Source organism: Staurois parvus, unplaced genomic scaffold (genome assembly GCF_062004578.1).
Source record: "Staurois parvus isolate SC_StPar_1 unplaced genomic scaffold, SC_StPar_1.0 ptg000512l, whole genome shotgun sequence".
Taxonomy (NCBI): Eukaryota; Metazoa; Chordata; class Amphibia; order Anura; family Ranidae; genus Staurois; species Staurois parvus.
In genome coordinates, this window is record NW_028318308.1 from 1031032 (window position 1) to 1057689 (window position 26658).

Genomic DNA, 26658 nt, shown 5'->3' on the forward strand with positions numbered 1-26658 from the left:
TCAGTCAGTGGAGTAGTAGATGGTGTCAGTAGGGCAGAGATTGGTGTGTGGACAATATCAGTAGAGACTGGTGTCAGTCAGTGGAGCAGTGGACGGTGTCAGTAGGGCAGAGATTGGTGCATGGACAATATCAGTAGAGTAGAGACTGGTGTCAGTCAGTGGAGCAGTGGATGGCGTCCGTAGGACAGTGAACTTTGTCAGAGTTTTTATTTTTATTATTTTTTTTACAACATTTATTTTTTAGGAGCCCCTTTGGGGGACTTTGGGGAAATATCAGGGGCCAAAACAGACACTTGATGTGTCATTTTTGAGACCGCAAAAGGGACCGAGGACAGAGATTCCCCAGTCCCTGTCTCTGCAGCCTCAGCTGCACTGGACAGTGAATGAATGGGACATGCTCTGTGCTGATTGGCTTCATGTTCATTCACAAAAACAGTTTTCTATTCTTCAGTTATGAATGAACGCTGGAGTGATTGGTTCCGATCACTCACTGTGTTCATTTAGAATAGGAAGATGCCTCTAAATGGACCCTTCCCCCCACTTTCCATCCCTAAGAGATCCCCTGACGCAGCTGGCATGGAGAGGAGGGAAGATGACAGTGTTGCTGGGGGGAAAACACCAGAAAGAAGTGAAACATGGACCGGGGGGTAACTTTTACTAGAACCGATCAACTGTATTTTCCTCCTGCCGCTGGCTTTCAGCTGCGGCAGGAGGAAAATACAGCCAATAGGCTCTAGTAAATGCTGTCCCTGCTGCCCCTTCTACCCTGGTGTGAAAGGGAAACCCCAGAGGCCCCCTGTAGCACGGGGATGGCAACGCCCCTCTCATGCCCCCTTCCCGCCCCCTCTATGTTTTGGCTCTAAAACTACAGAATGTGTACTTGTTCTGTATGTATGGACTCTGCACAGTCCCACCTCTCCTGTCCTGGTGTCATTCTCAGTAGCAGTGATCAGTGTGGCCAGTAGGGGGTGCTATACTGAGTTTATTGTGTCTGTATTTTGCAGGAATTGGCAGATTACGAGAAGATGTCGGATGAGATGATGAATACAGCAGAAGGTAGGTGGGGCTGAAGATGCATTAGTCCTAATGGTCGATTTTATACACCACTTCCGTGGACTTAGCATAGAAACAATTTAGTTGTTGGCATCCATAATTACCATTTATTTTCTTCCACAGGGCTGCGCCATGATGGCTTCGAGGAGCCCTCCCCTCTATTCCGCTGCCTAGTAGCTGAGGAAGAAGATGAACAGAAAAGAGCAGAAGGTATCAAGAGCAGTATAAACACAAACTACTGGGGGGAAATCTCCATATTGTGGGAGGGGCAGAGACTACTGCAAGGAAAGCTCACCAATGTAGGAGGAGCTTGTTACTGTAGTAATAATGATATTATATAGAATTGTATACAGTACTGTGCTCTGTACAGTAATACATCTGCCCAGTAGGGGGCAATTTCCCGTCCTTTCTTTCCTCACCTCTGTTCTCAATCACATAGCTCCTCCCCTCACCTTTGTTCTCCATTCCATAGCTCCTCCCTCACCTCTGTTCTCCATTCCATAGCTCCTCACCTCACCTCTGTTCTCCATCCAATAGCTCCTCCCTCACCTCTGTTCTCCATTCCATAGCTCCTCCCTCACCTCTGTTCTCCATCCCATAGCTCTTCACCTCACCTCTGTTTTCCATTCCATAGTGTGATGGGAGTCACTTTGGGTGGGGGGCCCATGGAACACAGCTCACTTTGGAGAGGTGGGGAGACCCCTGTCTCAGCTCCCCATATCCCTCTTATGTGTAAGTCACCCTGTGCCTGTTAGGGGTGCAGGGTGATATGTCATGATATTGTGTAGACATGTATAGGTGGGGTGGGGGTTGTTCATTGTTTAATGCCATGTGGTTGTGCCCCAGTGTTTTTTTGTGTGTCTTGCTTGGGAGCAAACTATTATGGGATGTATGTGTTTGTGTGTATTGGCTTGGTGGGGGGTGTTTCTGGCAGCCCTTCCCCCTGATGGGGTGTCTGCTGATGTGTCTCTTGTTACTGGGTGTGTATTGCCCCGCCCTGTGTATATATCTTGTATCTGTGTTAAAATAAAGTAGTATATTTCCTGATTTATTTCAAGACTGGTCTCGCCTAGTCCTGTATGGTCAGCGGTGGTGTCCGTGGACGGTGTTCGGACAGGGAAGCGGGAGTCTAATGGAAATACCCAGCCGCAGACTGGGACGGTTCCGTTACATTTATGTGACGGGAGTTACTTTGGGTGGGGGGCCCATGGAACACAGCTTACTTTAGAGAGGTGGGGAGACCCCTGTCTCAGCTCCCCATTTCCCTATTATGTGTAAGTCACCCTGTGCCTGTTAGGGGTGCAGGGTGATATGTCCTGATATTGTGTAGACATGTATAGGTGGGGTGGGGGGGTTGTTCATTGTTTGATGCCATGTGGTTGTATCCGATTGTTCTATTGTGTGTCTTGCTTGGGAGCAAACTATTATGGGATGTATGTGTTTGTGTATTGGCTTGGCGGGGGGGGTGTCTGCTGTGTGTCTCTTGTTGCTAGATGTGGTTTGCTACGACCTGTGTTATTATGCAGGGAGGGGGAATTGTTCTCTTGAATGTATATATCTTGTATCTGTGTTAAAATAAAGGGGTCTATTTCCTGATTTATTTCAAGACTGGCCTCATTTAGTCTTGTATGGTCAGCGGTGGTGTGACATAAATGTACAGATGTGAGTAGCTGAAATGTGACCTGTAGCAATATGTAATCATAAATGTAGTTTCAGTCCTTGTTATTAAAAAAATATTCAGTCATAGGTACTCAGAGACAGATGGTCATCCATTAGCATCTGAAAAGAGACAGAGCTTCCTCAGGCTGGAAGTGACGCCTGGGTGCTAATAATATTTTGTCACCTGTATGTAATCAGACTCTGCCATCTTCCTGAAGCTTAAAAGAGGAACGCAGACGTTTTGGCTTCATGACACCAGGGGGGCTCCGATCTGTCTAGGGAGCTCTAAATGTATATACATACTTCAAAGGAGTATGTTTCATCCCTCATACAAGCTATTTGCAGAGATGAAAATACTTCCTTCTGATTGGGCACTCTATCAGCTACATCGGCATATAAAAACTATATTTGTGGCCTATGTAGAATGCCAGGAAAATGCAGGAAATGGTTAGGTGGTGCTGGAGTGCGATAGCGGAACAGTGATTGGTACTGTCGCGATCGGACTGATGCGCTGGTGTCGGAAATTCAATCCCCGACTTCGTGATTCAAATCGGTCTTGGTCCAATTGACTTTGGGCATTTCAGCACCCAGAACAGCCTGTGGGCTCATACAGGAACACCCCCCAGAGTCAATTGGCCAAGAACTAATGTCCCGCCTACGTCCATATCCCCATAAATTGAGGACCCTGACATTTGGACATTTGTGATTCATATGGAGCTGGTTCGATCAACTAACGGATTACGGACTCTCTGACTTGCTCCAGTCGCAGGATAAATCTTGGTAAAAGTTTTATCTCTGTTTTTTATTCCCTTTTATTCTATAGTGAATAGTCAATTGTGTGTCTTCTTGTATTTTTTATATTTTCTGTAACTTTTTATACTTTGTACATACTTTATGCACTGCCCACTTTCAGGATATTAAATCTTAAAATTAATAAGTAACTTCTGTGTATTTAAGCTCAGGCTCATATCTCCAGAGAGATTAGATAGTATTGTATGTTAGAGCCTTTAAACGCTCGGTCAAGTGCAGTCGGTGTCCGGTTCCGTTACATTGGTGGCAATAGTGGGATTGTGCTTCCTGGCTCTGAACACATCTAAACCACCACCGGGATTCAAGATCAGGAAAGGAGAAGTCGGTCACCCCAGTGGAGATATGGACCTGGCATCAGAGCTCCCAGGGCTGCTGCGGATTGTTCTTGCAGCATACCCCAGGACTGTGTCTGCGGATGAGTACCTGGAGCTCAGGCAGCGGATTTGGGAGGTACTTTGGAGAGGAGCCCTCCAGGTTGCTGGTATGTACGAGGGCAAGTGCTATCCAACCCCAGGGGAACGGGCCAGGGACCATCGGAAGTTACGGATGCTATATCTGGGAGAGCGACCCGGGAGCAATGGGTGACTGAGTTGGACAGACTGGTCCAGCAGGAGATAGAGCTGGACAACAGATATTGGGCTCTGCAATGGTATGCAGAGCAGGAATATTTAGGGGTGACAACAGAATGCTCTCTGGAGGGATATGACTTTGGTGGCCCTGGATTGCTGTGGGAGAGCCTTACAGATCTTTTTGCATTTGGCGATGAAGGAGAACCTACCCTTGAGGACTTGCAAGAAGACAGAGAGGCTATGTTCGATCTCACAGGGGTCTCAGAGCTTGAACCAGATCTGGAATACCTGCTGATGAAAGAACTGCATCTGGAAAGGGCATACAAGCAACTGATAAAACATGTTCAGCAGCATGCCCAAGAACACTGTTCAACAAATTTTTATTTTTTGCCAGTTTTGGAAACAAAAGGATCCATTTCTTAATGAATTTCACATTCTGAGTTCAAATATAACAATGAAATTTGTCAATTGGCTCTAGTTTTTCTGTAAACGGAAAGTTTTCTACTATAGGCGTAATGACTACATAATGCACAATAATTATATAGATAGATGTCTTTCCACAAATATAAAGCAAGTGATATTGACTACATAACAAAGCCTAAATGGCATAATATATTGCATAGGATTACCAAGAAAAATGATAGCCATAAGCTAAGTTGAATCATTTTAATACTTAGGATTCTCACTAGTTTTGTCTTCAGTTTGTGTCGGTTTTGCTTCTCTTGGCTTTTCTCTTGTATTCGAGGAAAGGGCTATCTCTAACAACTGCACGTGACGACACGCTTCAGGTTCTTCCTCACTTGACTCAACCACGAAGGATTCTGGTGCTTTAGGAATTGGTAGCCCCTCTCCATGAGGAACTGGACGTATTGCCGATGGAATATTTGGATAGTGCACAGATAACTTTTTCTTCTTATTTAGCCCTTTTACAATTGGAGGCACCATACAAAAGTAACAATTACTAACATGATCTGTTGGCTCTCTCCAAATCATTGGCACAGCGAAAGGCATAGATGCCTTTTTTCCATTCAACCATTGCTCCAGTGCCGTCCCACAAGAATTGCAGCATATATGTGGTGCCCAGCTCTTGTCCTGGTCTCCTATCTTGCAGCCAAAATACAAGTTGTAGGCTTTCTTAATCATTCCTGTTATCCTCCTTTTTTGTGAGATAAAAGTTATTTCACCGCAGATATAGCAGAAATTATCTGCTTTATTCACACAAGTTGGAGGCATTACTGAGTAGCCTATATAAGCATAAAACGAAATGTAAAGACGAACTACAATCAGCTACAGATACTGCAGCTTTTATGCAGTGAAGTGATGCAATTAAAGGCTAATATTGCATCATCTCAGTATACATGCAGTTTTCTATTGGTCACCAGTATCAATTGCGCAATATGCAGCTGAAGTTGTATCATAATTTTGAATGGCTTACGTCATTAGATGGGTGAATATATCATGGAAACTAGAGCCAATCAACATTTTTTAGGGTCATTTTCGTTTTCAGCACCCCATAATTATGTAAGATTAGCTAATTTTATGCCCAAAACTTTTTACCTGTTGAACAGTGGAATCGGCAGTGGAAATTCCAGAGACTGGGGATTTTGTAGACTTCTCTGCTGAGGAAAAATAACCTGGTGAGCCTCCAGCAGAAGAGCTGGTAACAGGGCCAAACATTGCTGAACTCTGCCCAGCACTGGTAACATCTTCTGAGTTCCACAGACAGGAGATGGCGAACCCCTATCCCCAGACACCAGTTCCAGAGACTGGGGATTTGATTGACTTCTTTGCTGAGGAGGAACCAGCCGTCGCGCCTCCAGCAGACGAGCTGGCATCAGGGCATGGCATGGTTGACCTCTGCCCACAACAATCAGCACTGCAGGAGCTACAGGAAGAGGATGCAATCGGCACCTCACAACGGCAGCTTGAGCTGATGTCTATGGATGGGACTTCGGTCTCCACTGACACAACCCCAGAAAAGGGTCTGGCATTGGGACAGGAGGATGTCAGCCTTACTTTGCAAACACTGGGGGATGTCCATCAAGTCAAAGTGGATGAGACTACAGTACCCACCTGGATCCCCAGCAGCATGATGGAGTCAGCCCAGCCACCCTGTCTTTTCTCCAGCGGCTGAGAGGACTTCAGGGAGAAGGACCAGTCCGTACTTCTCCCCAGCAGCGGGTATGTTCTACGAGAGAGGCAGAGGTTGGGTGGGTGAGTAGTGCTTTGTGTGGGACAATTTGTTTGGGGAACTGTGTGGGTGCCGGCATTGGGGGACTGGAAGTACAGACTAACTTCAGAGTCCACCCGTCTGGGGTGTCCTCCTGCGTTACTCTCCTGCCAAAAGTGGAGATATGTGATGGGAGTCACTTTGGGTGGGGGCCCATGGAACACAGCTCACTTTAGAGAGGTGGGGAGACCCCTGTCTCAGCTCTCCATATCCCTATTATGTGTAAGTCACCCTGTGCCTGTTAGGGGTACAGGGTGATATGTCCTGATATTGTGTAGACATGTATAGGTGGTGTGGGGGTTGTTCATTGTTTGATGACATGTGGTTGTATCCCATTGTTCTATTGTTTCTTGCTTGGGAGCAAACTATTATGGGATATATGTGTTTGTGTATTGGCTTGATGGGGGATGACTGCTGATGTGTCTTTTGTTGCTAGATTTGGTTTGCCCCGCCCTGTGTCATTATGCAGGGAGGGGGGAATTGTTCTCTTGCATGTATATATCTTGTATCTGTGTTAAAATAAAGGGGTCTATTTCCTGATTTATTTTAAGACTTGTCTTATTAGTCTTGTATGGTCAGTGGTGGTGTCCGTGGATGGCGTTCGGACTGGGAAGCGGTATCCTAACAGAAGTAACCAAGTGCAGTCGGGTTCCGGTTCTGTTACACATAGCTCCCCACCTCACCTGTGTTCTCCATCCCATAGCTCCCCACCTCACCTGTGTTCTCCATCCCATAGCTTCTCACCTCACCTCACCTCTGTTCTCCATTCCATAGCTCCTCCCTCACCTCTGTTCTCCATTCCATAGCTCCCCACCTCACCTCACCTCTGTTCTCCATTCCATAGCTCCCCACCTCACCTCACCTCTGTTCTCCATTCCATAGCTCCCCACCTCACCTCACCTCTGTTCTCCATTCCATAGCTCCCCACCTCACCTCACCTCTGTTCTCCATTCCATAGCTCCCCACCTCACCTCACCTCTGTTCTCCATTCCATAGCTCCCCACCTCACCTCACCTCTGTTCTCCATTCCATAGCTCCCCACCTCACCTCACCTCTGTTCTCCATTCCATAGCTCCCCACCTCACCTCACCTCTGTTCTCCATTCCATAGCTCCCCACCTCAGCTCACCTCTGTTCTTCATTCCATAGCTCCCCACCTCACCTCACCTCTGTTCTTCATTCCATAGCTCCCCACCTCACCTCTGTTCTCCATCCCATAGCTCTTCATGTCACCTTTGGTTTCCATCAGATAGCTCCTTCCTTCACCTCTATTTTCCATAAGATAGCTCGTCCCCTCACCTCTGTTCTCCATCGCATAGCTCCTCACCTCACCTCACCTCTGTTCTCCATCCCACAACTCCTCACCTCTATTCTCCATCCCATAGCTGCTCACCTCACCTCTGTTCTCCATCCATAGCTCCCCACCTCACCTCTGTTCTCCATCCATAGCTCCCCACCTCACCTCTGTTCTCCATCCCACAGCTCCCCACCTCACCTCTGTTCTCCATACTCTAGCTCCTCACCTCAACTCACTTCCGTTCTCCACCCCATAGCTTCTCCCATTACCTTTGTTCTCCATCATATAGCTCCTCTCCTCAACTGTTCTCAATTCCATAGCACCCCACCTCTGTTCTTTATACTATAGCTCCTCACTTCACCTGTGTTCTCCATCCCATAGCTCCTCACTTCACCTGTGTTCTCCATCCCATAGCTCCTCACTTCACCTGTGTTCTCCATCACATAGCTCCTCACTTCACCTGTGTTCTCCATCCCATAGCTTCTCACATTACCTCGGTTCTCCATCCCTTAGCTTCCCACCTCACCTCTGTTCTCCATCCATAGCTCCCCACCTCACCTCTGTTCTCCATCCCATAGCACCTCACCTCACCTCACCTCTGTTCTCCACCGCATATCTCCTCCTCTCGCTTTTATTCTCCATCCAATATCTCCTCCCCTCACCTCTGCTCTCCAAGCCATAGCTCCCCACCACACCTCTGTTTTCCATGCCATAGCTCCCCACCTCACCTCTGTTCTCCATGACATAGATCCTCCCCTCACCACTTTTCTCCTTCCCATAGATACTCCCCTCACCTCTGTTCTCCAGCCCATAGCACCTCCCCTTGCCTCTGTTCTTCATTGCGTAGCTCCTCACCTCACCTCTGTTCTTTATACCATAGCTCCTCACTTCACCTTTGTTCTCCATCCCATATCTCCTCACATTACCTCTGTTCTCCATCCCATAGCTCCTCACATTACCTCGGTTCTCCATCCCATAGATCCTCACTTCACCTGTGTTCTCCATCCCATAACTCCTCTCCTCACCTCTGTTCTCCATCCCATAGCTCCTCACTTCACCTCTGTTCTCCATCCCATAGCTCCTCACTTCACCTGTGTTTTCCATCCCATAGCTCCCACCTCACTTCTGTTCTCCATTCCATAGCTCCCCACCTCACCTCTGTTCTCTATCCCATAGCTCCCCACCTTACCTCTGTTCTCCTTACCATCGCTCCCCACCTCACCTCGGTTCTCCATCCCATAGATCCTCACTTCACCTGTGTTCTCCATCCCATAACTCCTCTCCTCACCTCTGTTCTCCATCCCATAGCTCCTCACTTCACCTCTGTTCTCCATCCCATAGCTCCTCACTTCACCTGTGTTTTCCATCCCATAGCTCCCACCTCACTTCTGTTCTCCATTCCATAGCTCCCCACCTCACCTCTGTTCTCTATCCCATAGCTCCCCACCTTACCTCTGTTCTCCTTACCATCGCTCCCCACCTCACCTCTGTTCTCCATCCCATAGCACCTCACCCCTGTTCTCTACCCCATAGCTCCTCCCCTCACCTTTGTTCTCCATCCCATAGCTCCTCCCCTCTCCTCCTTCCTCCATCTTGTAGCTCCCAAATTCCCTTTCTACAAACCTTGTTTAAAACCAGATTTTTGTTTTGTACATTTCCAAATGCTTATTTTAATACTTTTATTTGTAAAGCGTTGACAGGTCCCCTTTACAGACATATGACCCCAAAAAATGGAATCCCTGGGGGTTCTTCTCCACATGTTATCAAGTAAATTCATTTTCATACAAAGACTACAAGTATAGGTGATTATTTCACCGACAGCTTAATCAGCCAACCCCTAAGATCAAACTCTTGCAGGTGCCTGATTTACTTGGACTTCAAATAGATGAGCGACTTCAGAAAGACAAGCGACTTTCAACATCTCCCCATTGACAGCGATTTATCATGTCCAGTTCAGGGACTGACAATTATCTTCAGAATTCTCAGACCAAAAAGTCCAGATTTTTGGCGTGATCCATCTACAAAATATCTGTCTGGATTTTTTTATCAGATGGTAAAAAGTGTGTCAATGAATTGTCCAGAACAGCTTAAAAAATGTACAAAATTGGATTAAATGTATTTTTTTTCCAGTAAATAATATTGTAATTAAATTAAAAATGTCCGTTGAAATTAATGGTGGCCTATAAAGTGAAGAATGGAGCTATGGAGTGTCTAGTGGGCTTTGGGTGTTGGTGTCATGAAACAGACACAACATGCTTGTAGATTGCGGCAGACTTGGCTCTCCGTTCACTGGCTCTGGTCGGGTTATATATATGTGCTTACAAAGTCTCTTCTATCAAATATAAAAAAGGTAATTGGAATAATAGTAATTTTTGAATTTATTTTTTACAAGTTCTTTTCCATGAAAAATACTCATTCACAGGCTATGAAATATAAACTGGGTCCATTCTTATGTCTTCAGGGCCGCGGTTGGTGGGTTACGCCGTGTCTCACTACATCTACAACACGTTTAAGGGGCGAGCACTATACCTGGAGGACCTCTTCGTCATGCTGCAGTACAGAGGTGGAGTATATTGGATCTATGATGGGGGGGAGGAGTGCCAACCAGATTACGTGATCACCCTCCCTGATTTACCTCTTACAGTCACCACAGTCTATGATGTCACAGTGTCATGTAAAAATGGTGGACAGACAGGTCTTCTTTGTGTTCCATAAGTTCTGTATTTTACTACACCAGAACATTTGTCTACTTTGGAGGTTTGAATGAATATATATATGACTGGGTGGGGCAAGCTCCATCCTGACAGAACATACATGTATGTCCTGTCAGATTCTGGCCTGCTAGGTGGCCTCAGGGCCACACAGTGGGGCAATTCCACGATGGCTGTGTCCCTCAGACACAGCGCATCACAGATCGGGACATGAGCTCTCTGATTTGCCCTCCTGATCATGTGATGGATGTTTCCAATCACAGCCATCACACAATGTAATTTTTACGATTTTACTTTTCAGCTATACAGAGTGCAGCCATTCCGCACCAGTTCACCAAGCACGATATGTCCCTTATCCAAGTGCACATCAACATCTGTACCAGTGTCCCATCAACATGTGCACCAGTGTACCACTGCACAAACACATCTGTCACAGTATACCAGTGCACAAAAGCATCTGTCCCAGTGTACCAGTGTCCCATTAACATCTGCAATAATGTCCCATTGCAACATCAGCATCTGTTAGTGTGGCTAGTGGACCATCAACATCTGTCACAGTGTACTAGTGCACCAAAATAATCTGTCAGTGTGCCAGCATCCCATCAACTTCTGTGACATTGTACCAGTGTCCCATCAACATCTGCAATAGTGTCCCTATTGGACCATCAACATCTGTCACAGTGTACTAGTGCACCAAAACCATCTGTCAGTGTGCCAGCATCCCATCAACTTCTGTCACATTGTAACAGTGTCCCATCAACATCTGCAGTAGTGTCCCATTGCAACATCAACATCTGTCAGTGTCCCTAGTGGACCATCAACATCCGTCGGTGTCCCTAGTGGACTGTCAACATCTGTCGGTGTCCCTAGTGGACCGTTAACATCTGTTGGTGCCCCTAGAAGCCTGTCAACATCTGTCAGTGTCCTTAGTAGAGCATCCACATCTGTCAGTGTCCCCAGTGGGATGTGTATTGTCCTGACGTTTGGGGGGATTTGTACCGTCCTGACATTTGGGGGTATCTTGTCTACGCATGGCGCGTCTCCTCCCTATACTGACCCCTCTTGTCTCTGCATGGCACGTCTCCTCCCTATACTGACCCCTCTTGCCTCCGCATGGTGCATCTCCTCCCTATACTGACCCCTCTTCTCTCTGCATGGCGCGTCTCCTCCCTATACTGACCCCTCTTGTCTCTGCATGGCGCGTCTCCTCCCTATACTGACCCCTCTTGTCTCTGCATGGCGCATCTCCTCCCTGTACTGACCCCTCTTCTCTCTGCATGGCGTTTCTCCTCCCTATACTGACCCCTCTTGTCTCTGCATGGCGCATCTCCTCCCTATACTGACCCCTCTTGTCTCTGCATGGCGCGTCTCCTCCCTATACTGACCCCTCTTGTCTCTGGCAGGTAAAGGCATCGGCTCCAAGCTCCTGATGGCTACAGCAGAGGTGAGGACACTGGGGATTCATACACACCCGGGGTAATGTTTAGTGTATTATTCTAGAACTAGCTGTGTGCACAGGTGTGCGTTCCTAGTCCTAACCGCTCTGTTACTGACAGCCAATAGACTTGCATGATATTTATGGCCCCGGGCCTACTCTAACCTAGAAGATTCATCAATAAATGATCATTCTCAGGCGCTGTGCCCCATAGGAAGAGAGCATTGGTATTCACTCACCGGCCACTTTATTAGGTCCATCTGTTCAAATGGTTGGTAAAGCCAGCTATACGTGGGTTGATTTTCGAGCGATTTTTCGTTCAAAAATCAGACCTAAGAAAATTTGCTCGATTTTTGCTCTGTTAGTGAGGCAATGGCACCAGGTGCTTTTTGTGGTTCCTCCCCTTTTCGTTTATCAGGCATGTTGGAAAATCTGTGAAACACAACCGATTTTCTAATTAATTGATGGCACCATCGGACTACAGAGCGAACAATGTTTTTGATTTTAGAACGAAAAATCGTTCAGAATTTGAACCATGTACGGCCTGCATAAGTTTAGGTTCACACCTATGCAGGTTGCATTTGAGCCGTTTCTGCATTGTGTTTTTGCACTTGCAGTTTCTGCAAAACGCTGCAGAAAACGATTAGGTGTGAACCTGGGTAACACAAATGACTAATCAGCCAATCACATGGCAGCAACTCAATGCATTTAGGCATCTAGACGTGGTGAAGACAACTTTCTGAAGTCCAAACCGAGCATCAGAATGGGGAAGAGAATCGCTTGTTTAGGACAGGGGGCGGAGCCTATCTATGACGGTGTAGGAGAGCACGGTGTGGGTGCTCTCTGTGGGTTCTCCACCGCCTCGGATACCCGGAGAACTGGTGGTGCAGGAGCTGGGGGACCTATCTGAGCATGGTGGGTCCCGGAGTTAAGATGGTGGCCCCGTGAGCGGCGAGGAGTGGGTGGACCGCGGCATAGGGACTTGCTGGAGGCTCGTTGGAGGAAGTTCGGGTTGTCGTGCAAGGTTGCCGGGGAGACGAGGAGGCGTGTCATGATCACATGGTCAGCCGCAGAGAAGCTCTGGGTAGGGGAAATCCAGCTGGTGTTCCGAGGTGAGAGAGAAGACGCCGGTTCACCCCCCAGAACACAGTTTTGGATCTGGATAAACTCTCCCATGGGCAGCCTGCCTCCCCTAGTATGGAAATGAGCTACCCACAGGGGAGAGAATTAAGATGGCAGTAGAGACCCAGAGGAATCCCCCCTTGAAGAGAGCAACAGAAGGGGACAACAGAAGAATCTGCTGGTAGCCTGTAGCTGTCTCGCCAGAAGAAAAGCAAGTAGAGGGTGAGTGTGAGCAGCTTAGGCTGGCCTACTTTGTATAATAGTGACTGTTTGATGCTTAAAGGGTAAAGAGGATATATGGAAGGGGGATTCCCTGGGGGGACTGAACAAGATAAGGAGGAATTAAAGCAGCCTAGAAGAGAACTAAGTGAAAAAGTGGACAATAATAAGTTTGGAAAAATTTGGGTTCCTGGCGCCTATTGGTTATTACTTCTGTGGTGCGTGTGTTGAGGAGAAATAATACGCATAGAAGAGATGAAGAATAAAAATGTTAAAAGCAGTGGGCCAAAGGGGTCTCAAACTGGGACGATAAAAAAATATACGTCTCAAGGAAATGTGACTCCAGAAAGGTCTCAAGGTGTTGGTGAAAAAAGTGAACTGGAAAGTAGTATGGAAAGTAGCCCTAGACTCTCCCTGGGAAAGAAATGTAGTAGTCAACAAGTTACAGAAAATTTGGAGATGAAAGAACCTGAAAAGGAACTACAAGTACCGAATAAGAAAGGGATGGCAGATATGTTTAAGAATCTAGAAAAAACAATAAAGCAAGAAATGGAAATTATAAGGAGTGATCTGGGGCAGATGTTGTCAAGGGTGGAGGAGGAGGAGGAAAGAGTTAAAAACCATGCCCAATATATCTCTGACCTAGAGAAAAGGACAATAGAAATTAGGAAAGACCTAAAAAAATTGCTTTCTAAAATGGAAGTTCAAGAAAATAGGGATAGGAGAAACAATCTCAGGGTAAGAGGAGTTCCAGAATCCGTAAAGAGAGAAGAAACACGAGGCCTTGTTTGTAAAATTTTGAACTCCATAGTGGACAGATCGGAAACAGAATTGGTTAATCTGGAAGGTGTGTTCAGGATAGGAAAAATTCAACAAGGAAGTGGAAAAGAGAAACCAAGAGATATAATTGTCCAATTCCAGAAGTGGGGAGACAGAGAAGAGATATGGAGAAAGATTAAGGGAAGATCAATTATTAAATATGGTGCAATGAATATACTGATTTTTGCGGACTTAACATCAGAGTCATTATGGAGGAGAAGATCTTTGAAACCCCTGTTAGTGCAGATGGTAAAGCAGAATGTGCTCTATAGATGGGGTATTCCGGAGTGTTTAATTGGATGGAAGAATGGAGTTACAGCTTATTTGAGATTCCCCGAGGACTGAAGAGACTTTTGTGATAGACTTGATTTACAAATGATAGAGGTCCCTGGTTGGGAGGTTGAAGAAGAAGGGGGTTTAGGAGTTAGAGGGAAAAAAGATTGGCAGTTTGTTAGAAGAGGGAGATAGGGAATAGAGGGAGGGGGGTAGGGTGATGGGTGTTTTTTTTTTTTTTTTTCTCTCCCTCTTTCTTCTCTCCCTCTCTCTGGGCCTTAAGAATTATTGGGAATATATCGAATTGACTAAGATACATTTGGGGTGGGGGGAACTGTCCATGGTTGGAGTTCAACCCCAAGGTGGTAAATCTATGGTGGGTTTGGTCCTTCAAAAGATGTATAGGCAAAATGTAAGCCTAAAAGAAGGGATTGGTGGGAGGGAGAGGGAGGGAGGGTAGATTGGAGGGAGGAGGGGTGAGGGAGGGTAGGGGGGAGGTTTTTAGGGTGGATAGCTTGGATGAAGAAAGGAGTAATGGGGGCGGAGAGAGAGGGGGAGAGGAGAGGGTAGAGAGAAGGGAAGAGAAATAAAGAAAATGGAAGATTTACGGTTTATAACTTATAATGTAAACGGGTTGAGTTGCCCAGGGAAAAGGTTTAAATTATATAAGGAACTACAACATAGATCTGCCTCAGTGGCTTTCCTGCAGGAAACAAGTCAAATGTAAAGTTAAATACTAGATATTATCCATTATGGTATTATGCAGATTCCCCAGTTAAGAAAGCAAACGATGTAGCTATAGGATTTGCAAAGAATATAAGGTTTGAGTTGGAAGATAGGGAGACAGACCCGGAGGGGAGGTTTTTATTTCTGAGAGGTAAAATACAAGGTATTGAATGTACAGTTGCTAATATCTATTGCCCAAATAAGAAGCCGGAGCCATTCCTGAAAAGAGTTTTAAAAAGATTAATGGATTTTAGAAAGGGGTATTTGATAGTAGGTGGGGATTTTAGTTTATGTATGGACCCACAAATGGATACGACTTCTTCTACACAAAGAGAGGGGAGTAAGTCCCTAAGAGTACTGAGGAAAGTGATAAGGGAGTATCAGTTGGTGGATAGTTGGAGAATCATGCACATGAAAGACAGAGACTATTCCTTCTTCTCAAAGGTACATGAGATGTATTCTAGGTTGGACTATGTACTGATAGATCACCGATTAATAGAGTCTTTGGTTAAAGTAACAATAGAGGTAATGTCACTCTCAGACCACGCCCCGGTTGTAATGAAAGTAGGATAGGGAAGGAGGCCTCCAGGAGGGTCGGTTTGGAGGTTGAATGAGGCACTTCTAATGGATCAAGAGACCGAAGATTGGAGAGCAGATTAGGAGATATTTTGAGGAAAATTAAACGGGAGATGTGTCGGTAGCTACAGTGTGGGAGGCCCATAAGGTATATATAAGGAGAATCCTTATCGCAATTGAAAAGAGAAAAGAAAGAAAAGAGAAAGGAGAGAGAAAATCAGTGGGCTCCTAAAGGAATTAGCGGAGCTTGAACAGTTGCATAAAAAGAATATAACAGAAGAGAAAATGCAGAAAGTAAAGAAAAAGAAAGAAGAATTAGAGATTATGATGGAAGAAGAGAAGAAGAGAGTCTTTAACAAAGTGTTATGTGAAAGATATAGATGGGGGGGATAGAACAGGAAAGTTTCTAATGAGAGCTTTGAGGAAAAAGAAAAATGGGAATTATATACCGTATTTGCCGGCCTATAAGACGACTGGGCGTATAAGACGACCCCCTATTTTTCCTGTTAAAATATAGGGTTTGAGCTATACTCGCCGTATAAGACTACCCCTCTTCCAACACACACCAAATAAAAATGAAAAAACATCAGATTTGATTTCAATATGGTATACTATTTCAGTATGGTATTCCAATGATGGGGTGCTATTCCTCCCACTGACACCAATGATGGGACATGATTCCTCCCACTGATACCAATGATGAGGTACTACTCCTCCCACTGCCACTAATCATGGGGCACTATTTCATCCACTGACACCAATGATGGGGCACTATTCCTTCCACTGATACCAATGATGGGGCACTATTCCTCCCACTGACACCAATGATGGGACACTATTCCTCCCACTGACACCAATGATGGTGCCCCATCAGTAGTGTCAGTGTGTGAGGAATAGTGTCCCATCATTAGTGTCAGTGGGAGGAATAGTGCCCCATCATTGGTGTCAGTGGGAAGAATCGTGCCCCATCATTGGTGTCAGTGGGAGGAATAGTGTCCCATCATTGGTGTCAGTGGGGAGAATAGTGCCCCATCATTGGTATCAGTGGGGAGAAAAGTGCCCCATCATTGGTGTCAGTGGGGGAGGAATAGTGCCCCATCATTGGTGTCAGTGGGGGAGGAATAGTGCCCCATCATTGGTGTCAGTGGGGAGGAATAGTGCCCCATCATTGGTGTCCGTGGGGAGAATAGTGCCCCATCATTGGTGTCAGTGGGGAGAATAGTGCCCCATCATTGGTGTCAGTGGGGGAGGAATAGTGCCCCATCATTGTTGTCAGTGGGGAGGAATAGTGCCCCATCATTGTTGTCAGTGGGGAGAATAGTGCCCCATCATTGGTATCAGTGGGGAGAAAAGTGCCCCATCATTGGTGTCAGTGGGGGAGGAATAGTGCCCCATCATTGGTGACAGTGGGGAGAATAGTGCCCCATCGTTGGTGTCAGTGGGGGAGGAATAGTGCCCCATTGTTGGTGTCAGTGGGGGAGGAATAGTGCCCCATCATTGGTGTCAGTGGGAGGAATAGTGCCCCATCATTGGTGTCAGTGGAGGAGGAATAGTGCCCCATCGTTAGTGTCAGTGGGGGAGAGGAGCGGCTGCTCCTTCTTTCAGTTCGGCCACTTGATTTTCACGGGGCCGCTCGGCTCCGCCTCCTCGCCGGTGATTGGTCGCCTGTGTGCGCTGGCGCCCAATCACCGGCGAGGAGGCGGAGCCGAGCGGCCGCGCGACCATCGAGTGGCCGAACTGAAAGAAGGAGCAGCTGCGCTTACTGGACCGGATCGTCGTGGGACCGGGACCGGAGCCAGGTAAGGTACAGCAGCCCCTCTGCCCACCCCTGTACTTAGTGTCCGTTGGAGGACACCGCCCCTCGAAAAAGTGCCGCCCTGACACCTGCTCGCCGTATACAGGCGTATAAGACGACCCCCTACTTTTCCGAAGATTTTAACGGGTTGAAAAGTCATCTTATACGCCGGCAAATATGGTAGATAAAATAAAGAACCCCAAGGGAGAACTGGTTCACTCAACTAGAGATATTGCGAAGGTGTTTAGGGATTATTACAGTAAACTTTATAACATTGCCCCCCAAGATTTAACATGCATAGCAAAGGCGGAAAAAAGAAGAATTTATTTAAAAAATGCAGGCCTACCGAAATTAAATGAAGATCTTCTGAACTCTCTAGAATCTGAAATTACGAATGAAGAAATAAAGATAACATTAAAAAGCTCTATGACAGGTAAAAGCCCAGGGCCAGATGGGTATACTGTTAGATATTATAAAAAATACAGTGAATTGTTAATACCTAAATTGAAGTCCTATTTCAACGCCTTGGGGGGAGAGATGGATTTGAGACGAGAATCCCTGCAGGATCAGGTGGTCCTCATTCATAAAGAAGGAAAAGATCCCACCCAGTGTTCAAGCTATAGACCAATATCATTATTGAATACAGACACGAACATATATGCAAAGATCTTAGCAAATAGACTAAAAGATTTAATGCCCAAATGGATACATGAAGATCAGGTGGGTTTTGTTCAAGGGAGAGAGGGCAGAGACAATGGGTTGAGATCATTGCTGCTTATTCAGAAAAGTAGAAAGGAAAGGACTCCAGTGGTGGTTCTTTCAGTAGATGCAGAGAAGGCATTTGATAGAGTTAACTGGGGATATATGATGGATACATTGGAGGTCCTGGGAGTGGGAGCTAGAATGAGAGCATGGATAGGAAAGTTGTATAGGAGGCCCTCTACAGTGGTTATGGTAAATGGGGAGATGTCGGAGTCATTTGAGATGACAAATGGAACAAGACAGGGCTGTCCGCTGTCCCCATTGTTGTATGTTTTGTCCTTGGAATCACTGTTGGCAACAATAAGGAAAAATTCAGACATAAAAGGAATATGGGTAGGAAATATAGAACAAAAGGTTGCCGCTTTTGCGGATGATTTATTGTTTTATGTTGGAAACCCTAGGATAACGCTACCTAACTTAATGAGGGCATTGAAGGAATGTGGAGAGATGTCAAACCTAAAAATTAACCTGGCTAAAACAGAGATATTAAACATAAATCTTCCAAATAAAGAAAAAAGGGGGATACAAGGGAAATTTCCCTTTGTATGGAATGAGAGAGAATTAAAATACTTGGGGGTAAAACTCACTTCGGCATATAAAAACCTTTATAAATCAAATTATATAGTAATGCTAAATGAAATTAGAGGGGAACTAAAGAGATTAGGAGGAGGAAATCAGTCCTTGATAGGACGCATAAATCTGATAAAAATGGTAGTTGTTCCCAAAATCCTATATAGATTCCAAAAGGTCCCTATTAAGCTTCCAGAGGTATATTTTAAGATGATTAAAAAGATGATGATAAGATATATTTGGAGAAATAAAAAACCGAGAGTATCTTATGAAGTGATAACTAGAAATAAAGAGAAAGGAGGATTGGGAGTGCCAGATTTTAAGAGATATTATAAAGCAGTAATTTTGGCTAGAATATTTGATTGGACACATAATTTGGGTCACAATAGAAAATTCACTTAGTGGTAATAATTTAAGTAGGAGTATATGGGTGCCACCAGAGTATAGAGGTTTAAAAGAGAGCACGAGTGTGTATACTTTAAATGTTTTAAGAGTGCGGGATAAAATGCACAAACAGTTAAAGTGGGATTTTAACTCATTCTTGATGCCATTGAGAAACTCAAGGTTTTTCCTGCCAGGTAGTGTCAGGGACTGCGGGTCTCGCAGCGGTGCACAGGTCTGCACATACGCAGATTGCCTAGGCACACTAATGTGCAGGCACTAGGACCTGGGCGGCGGCGGCAATTGCACCAATGACGGTGCAGGGTTCACTATTTAAACTGGCCAGACGGTGACTAGGTTGCCGCAAGGTCTAGTTCCTGTACCCGTGTTCTGAAGTGTGTTCCTGTTGCCGATCCTGCTTGTCCTGATTTGTGTTGACCTTCTCCTGCTCTGACCCCCGACTGGTCCTTGACTACTCTCCTGCCTGTTGCTATATGACTATTGGACCTCCCGTTGCTGAACCTTGGCTTGTGACCCGGCTGCTCTCTGTCTACTGTTTAGTACCTACCTGCCTCCACTGTTACTGGCCCGGCTAGTCTGACTACGCTCATTCCTGACTGTCATCCATCTATCCCGCTCGGGACCTGGACTTGTCAGCCTCTTCACAGCAGGCTCACCCCCGGTACGTACCCTCTGCGGGACCCTTCTACCACAGTTGGGTGCACTCAGGGGTCATGACTTGGTTTCAGTCTTACACCAAGTCCATCCCCACCATCAGGGGCTCTGGTGAAAAGGCAGACTGGGACTTAGACTCCGCGTCCTGGGAGCTCCCGTTCTGTGGATCACTAGAGATTCCGCCGGGCGGTGCCTGACAGGTAGGGAGGAAATCTCAGGAAAATGGATCAGGAATGAGGGAGCCCAGTTGAGAGATATAATGAGGGGTGTAGAACTGAGAACACTTAAGGATTTGGAAAAGGAAGAGGGAAAGATTTTCATTAAGATAGATAGTTGGAGCGATAATCAATTAAAATGTTTTGTGGGGAAATTGCCTAAGCCTTTGAGATCTAGAAAAGATTGGAATTTGTTTGAGAGGCTGTTGGAATCACGGGGTGCTGGAAAGCATGGTACGGCAAAAATATATAAAATTTTCACTGAGTTAGACATAGGTGAAAAAAAATGAATGTACTGTATATAGAAAAATGGGAAAGAGACTTGGGGGTGGAGATAGATGAGGTTAAACAGAAAAAAATGTTTAGATTGGTTCACGAGAATATAAGTACACATGAGGTGGAAATGAATTCCAAATGTTTGACAAGAGGATATATTACACCGAGTATAGAGCAGAAGAAGAGTGGGGAGAAGTCACCTTTGTTGGCGGGGGTGTGGAGAGATTGGCACGATTTATCACATATGGTGGAAATGTCCAAAGATACAAGTATTCTGGAGAAGAGTGGTACATCAAATTAGAAAGATTACGGAAGTTGATATTAGTTTGGACCCTGGAATCTGCCTTTTACGTAATACAGAATTATCAGTAACTCCACTATCATTCCCGCCCCGCAAGCCAAAGTCCTTGGCTTCATTCTTGACTCGAACCTCTCCTTCCAACCGCATGTCAAATCACTTACAAACACATGCAGGCTCCACCTCCGCAACATTGCCAAGATACGCTCCTTCCTCACCCCAGACACCACCAAACTTCTAGTACACTCCCTCATCATCTCACGCCTTGACTACTGCAACTCTCTTCTCACTGGCCTACCCCAGTGCAGGCTCTCCCCGCTCCAGACCATCCTGAACTCAGCGGCTAGACTCATCCACCTCACCACCCGCTCCACCTCTGCCACCCCCCTCTGCCTCTCCCTCCACTGGCTCCCGATTGCCCAACGCATCAAATTTAAACTTCTAACCCTGACCTACAAAGCCGTTCACAACACTGCTCCTGACTACCTCACCAACCTGATCCCCAAGTACCGCCCTACCCGTACCCTTCGCTCCTCACAGGACCTCCTTCTATCCTGCTCCCTGGTCTCCTCCTCTGCAAGACTTCTCCAGGTCCTCCCCCATCCTCTGGAACTCACTGCCCCAATCCATCAGACTGTCGCCTTCCCTCCTCACATTCAGGCGCTCCCTCAAAACCCATCTCTTCAGGGAAGCCTACCCCACCCTCACCTAACGGCCATCCTCCCTCATTCCTCCCACCACCTCACTCCCCTCAGCCACTTCCTACTGTACCATTACCCCCTCCCTCCTAGATTGTAAGCTCGAAAGAGTAGGGCCCTTTTACCCCTCGTACGCTGTTTGTTATTGTTGTACTGTGCCATGTATTGTCCCCCCCCCCCCATTGTACAGCGCTGAGCAAACCCTTTGGCGCTATATAAACTCGATGTAATAATAATAATAATCAGTAAATAAATGTAAAGAATCAGGTGTATGGTACTTTTTAAATGCAGCCGCCAAGGGTTTGATCCCCAAGTTCTGGCGCCAAGTAGAAGCTCCAAAAGAGGAGGACTGGATAGATTGAGTGGACCGTATTGTTAGATTGGAGAAATTATTTTATATTCAGGAGATAGGTTGGTGACATAATACATGAAATGGAGAAAATGGGAAGAGTTTAGATCGAAGGGGAATAGATGAAAAAAGGTCTCTCTTGTTCCAGCCCCTCTGTAATAAAAATACCTTTCAAGTCTCTTTTTCTCTTGCCTAAGAGCGGAAGGTGAAGAGAAGAGCGAGGGGGGGGGCAATTTTAGATTTTGTTAAGGGGGGGGATGGGAGAAATAAGGAAAATATAGGAAATGAGTGTATAATTTTGTTTTTGCTGTTATACGAATGTAAAGAATTTATACTGTGGATCTTAACTTTCCTAATATTTTAAAAATTAATAAATATTTAAATTAAAAAAAAAAAAAAAAGAATGGGGAAGAAAGGGGATTTAAGTGACTTTGAATGTGGCATGGTTGTAGGTGTCAGACGGGCTGGTCTGAGGATTTCAAAAACTGCTGATCTACTGGGATTTTCACACACAATCATCTCCAGGGTTTACAGAGAATGGTCCGAAAAAGAGAAAATATCCAGTGAGAGTCAGTTGTGTGGAAGAAAATGCCTTGTTGGTGTCAGAGGTCAGAGGAGAATGGGCAGACTGGTTGGAGATGATAGAAAGGCAACAGTTACTCAAATAACCCCTCGTTACACCCAAGGTATGCAGAATACCATCTCTGAACACACAACACGTCCATCTTTGAAGCAGATGTGCTACAGCAGCAGAAGACCACACCGGGTGCCACTCCTGTCAGCTGAGAACAGGAAACAGAGGCTACAATTCACACAGGATCTCCAAAACGGACTATAGAAGATTGGAAAAACGCTGCTTGGTCTGATGAGTCTCAATTTCAGCTGCGACATTTAGATGGTAGGGTCAGAATTTGGTGTAACCAACATGAAAGCATTGATCCAGCCTGCCTTGTATCCACGGTTCAGGCTGGTGGTGGTGTCATGGTGTGATGGATCCATCCTGTCTTGTATCCACGGTTCAGGCTGCTGGTGGTGCTGTCATGATATGGTGGATCCATCCTGCCTTGTATCCAGGGTTCAGGCTGGTGGTGGTGGTAGTGTCATGGTGTGGTGGATCCATCTTGCTTTGTACCCATGGTTCAGGCTGGTGGTGGTGGTGTCATGCTGTGGTGGATCCATCCTGCCTTGTACCCATGGTTCAGGCTGGTGGTGTCATGGTGTGGGGGATCCATCCTGCCTTGTATCCAGGGTTCAGGCTGGTGGTGGTGGTGGTGTCATGGTGTGGTGGATCCATCCTGCCTTGTACCCATGGTTCAGGCTGGTGGTGTCATGGTGTGGGGGATCCATCCTGCCTTGTATCCATAGTTCAGGTGTGGTGGATTCATCCTGCCTTGTACCCACGGTTCAGGCTGGTGGTGTCATGGTGTGATGGATCCATCCTGCCTTGTATCCATGGTTCCGGTTGGTGGTGGTGGTTTCATGGTGTGGTGGATCCATCCTGCCTTGTATCCACGGTTCAGGCTGGTGGTGGTATCATGGTGTGGTGGATCCATCCTGCCTTGTATCCATAGTTCAGGTGTGGTGTATTCATCCTGCCTTGTACCCACGGTTCAGGCTGGTGGTGTCATGGTGTGATGGATCCATCGTGCCTTGTATCCATGGTTCCGGTTGGTGGTGGTGGTTTCATGGTGTGGTGGATCCATCCTGCCTTGTATCAATGGTTCAGGCTGGTGGTGGTGGTGTCATGGTGTGGTGGATCCATCCTGCCTTGTATCAATGGTTCAGGCTGGTGGTGGTGGTGTCATGGTGTGGTGGATCCATCCTGCCTTGTATCAATGGTTCAGGCTGGTGGTGGTGGTTTCATGGTGTGGTGGATCCATCCTGCCTTGTATCAATGGTTCAGGCTGGTGGTGGTGGTTTCATGGTGTGGTGGATCCATCCTGCCTTGTATCCACGGTTCAGGCTGGTGGTGGTGGTTTCATGGTGTGGTGGATCCCTCCTGCCTTGTACCCATGGTTCAGGCTGGTGGTGGTATCATGGTGTGGGGGAGATTTTCTTGGCACTAGCAAGGTGAACCTAATAAAGTGTCTGGTGAGTGTACATTGTATTGTAGAACTAGCTGCACACGCAGGTCTCCGCTCCTAATTCTAGGAGGAGGAGGGATTGGTGTTTACAGCACGTGTGATGGGACACCAAGACCGGTAGCATTGTGTTCTGCCAGTCAGCCACTTCTGGTGGTGGTGGTGGTTGTGGTTGTTGTTGATGTTGTTTCCGTGTACAGAAATTGTATATCAATCCTACATTAATATCTCCTAAAATTCTTCTGATTTTCTCATTCTCACAATACATTTTTCAGAGCCATGTTGAGATTTGCAGCTACCAGAGGGTGCAACACCTGGTGTGTTGGCCACTGAAATCAGCATCTTTTCTGAACAAGTAGTGCGTAATGAGCCACATAAGTGTACTGCACCCCAGACAGTGGCCACACTGACCTGAAAAGGATGGAGTCGTGGACACACCCGCTTTTTCTATGGGTTAGGTCCACCCACATTATAAGAAGTGGAATCTGTAACTCTTCAGGCTCCTAGGGCATGGGGGGGCTTTTCCACCAACACGATAGCTGAGAATACGATATGAGCAGCACACTGGATGGATATGAGACCCCCTACTTAGTGTGGTGTTGTAGTAATAGGACGATCCCTTGAAGGGGGTTTATATTTTCTGGCCGCTGATGTTATAACATAATGGTGGCTGTGACCGTCCTCACTGTCTCTCCTCTCTCCACAGCTGTGCCTGTCTCTGGGTTGTGCCCGTCTCCAACTCTCCGTCCTGGACTGGAACCAGTCAGCCATCTCCTTCTACCAGTCCCATGGGGGACGCAACGTGTCTGACGAGGAAGGGTGGCGCATGATCTGGTTCCTCCCTGAAGAACTACGACAGATGATTTCTAAGAATACTGAGCGGGCCGGAGACCCCGGACTGTCATGATGCAGCTGCACCTCATGTTTCCCCACAAGGAATTTAAGGGGTGCTCCACACAAAATTGACATTACAAGTGAATGGTGGTGAGTTGATTCACTCGCTGGCTTCTTTTATCTCTCAGGAACTTCACCTGTATGGTCTGCTCAGCCGTGCTCTCCGCCCACCTCATGACATCACAATAGGAGCTGATCAGAAGCTACTGGGGGAGTCCACTGAAGACTAAATGATCAGTTATGGGTGGGGCCTTTTTTTGGAATCTCTACCTGGCTATGATAGGCAGAGGTAGTAGGTTCCCTTGTCCCCCAGGGATGTTCCTAAATCTTTGATGAAGACTATTAAATTTGCACTTTATGTATGCATTTTTTTTCTCTATGGACATAATATATTTTAATTTTTTTTTTTTAATAATAAAATAAATAATGATATAACAAAACATAGATCACGTCTCCAATAAACATTTAATCTCAGGGAAAGCAAACGAGATATGGGGTCACGATACAAAAACAACCAGATGGTGAAGAGTATTTCCCAATGAGCAGCTCAAACATATGCGGAGTATTCTAAGACAATATTCATAATTTTCTGTATTCTATATAATTCTTTTATCTTAATAAACTGATAAAACAGGTTCAAAACCCAGGAGATCGAACAGATTGTAATCCCCAAGTAGTGAAAACCACCTAAGTAACCAAACGTTACCATGAATAGGATTAGATCATATGTCGCACACATGAAGAAAAAAAAAACAAATGTGTGGGGGGAGGGGTGGAGAGTGGGGTGGCCCAAATGGAAGAAAAATATATTTGAAATATATTTTTTAAAATTTCTTCCCAAATATATTGACATATATTTGAAATAATACAATTTTGGCCTTATTCAATATATTTCAAAATATATATATATAAAAAAAATATATATATATATATTGTGGCAGTGCGGTGTCCTGCCATGGTCAAAATCAAGCTGAAAACCCTGGATTCTCAACCAGGCAGGTTGAGGGGCTCCAGAGAGTTGATGTATCGCAGAGGAAACTGGCTTTTTGGTTTCCTTATTTATTCATTAAGTCTGTTTTGGGATCTGGAGCCTGGAGATTTCAAAGAGATCTGGGAGGGATGAAATCTCCAATCCGGGGTCCGAGAATCCCCAGCACACTGATTGTACAGGTGGGTGCAGGGCTTTTTGTAGACGCCTAACCATGGTTCTGGGCTCCACCTCGGCAGACAGGAGTCAGGGAGGGCTCCACCCCGGCAGACAGGAGTCAGGGAGGGCTCCACCCCGGCAGACAGGAGTCAGGGAGGGCTCCACCCCGGCAGACAGGAGTCAGGGAGGGCTCCACCCCGGCAGACAGGAGTCAGGGAGGGCTCCACCCCGGCAGACAGGAGTCAGGAGGGCTCCACCCTGGCAGACAGGAGGTCTCTGCCTTGGAGTCAGGTGGAAGCTGTGTGCGAGAGCCATATTTTGGGAAGAGTCTGCAGGAGACAGAATTAAAACTGCATACAAGCCAGGAGGCTGAATACTGTTTAATTTGCTTGATGGTGGATACCTCTGTGTGGGAAGCATTTTTGTTTATAGAACTTTTTTTCTTTTAAATAAAATTGGGCAAAAAGGCCCTTAACCACTTCCCGACCGGTCGTTGCATATAAACGGCCGGACGGTGGCAGTACAGGGTCGGGTGGCCATTTATGAACGGCCTCCCCGCACCCTACTTGTGCGCGCTCCCTGGGAGCGCGCAGCACCGCGATCCGGTGCCCGCTGTGTCCTCCGGACACAGTGAAACACCGATCGTCGGACGGGACCTCTGTACAAGGTCCCGATCATGTGATCACTGATTGGCCAATCAGTGATCACATGCAAAGTAGTAAGCAAGATGTCACTTGTGACATCATTGCTTACTACGTGTGAAATCTGTGAATGATCACAGAGGTCACATGGTACAAGGCTATTCACAACAGCCTTGTACCATGTGACAAGCTCTAACCAATCACAGCTCACTCAGTACTTCTCAATGACTGCAGGAATGCACACAGAGAGAAAGAGAAATGATTCCTCTTACATCCTATATGGGTGTAAAAGCAATCAGTGTAAAAAAAAAAAAAAAATCTTCATCACCCCCCACAAGTAGTACAGTGTCACCATGGTGACACTACTGCTAGGGTGAC

The 26658-nt window shown here is 46.3% G+C and overlaps 1 protein-coding gene across 1 annotated transcript; it reads left to right on the forward strand.

The window, feature by feature from the left end:
• Window positions 1-1037: 1037 nt before the first annotated feature.
• LOC149451883 (thialysine N-epsilon-acetyltransferase-like) lies at window positions 1038-24936 on the forward strand. Its single transcript, XM_089690036.1, has 5 exons — window positions 1038-1056; window positions 1177-1263; window positions 10079-10180; window positions 11732-11772; window positions 24305-24936. Exons 1-5 carry the CDS (start codon window positions 1038-1040, stop codon window positions 24503-24505), a joined length of 450 nt encoding a protein of 149 aa, XP_089546162.1. The 3' UTR covers window positions 24506-24936.
• Window positions 24937-26658: the final 1722 nt, after the last annotated feature.

Bases quoted from the DNA above. Each gene is read 5' to 3' on its own strand.
- LOC149451883 (XM_089690036.1), top strand. The intron at 1,264-10,078 runs GTATCAAGAGCA...TTATGTCTTCAG, and splicing joins TGAACAGAAAAGAGCAGAAG to GGCCGCGGTTGGTGGGTTAC. The intron at 11,773-24,304 runs GTGAGGACACTG...CTCTCTCCACAG, and splicing joins TCCTGATGGCTACAGCAGAG to CTGTGCCTGTCTCTGGGTTG.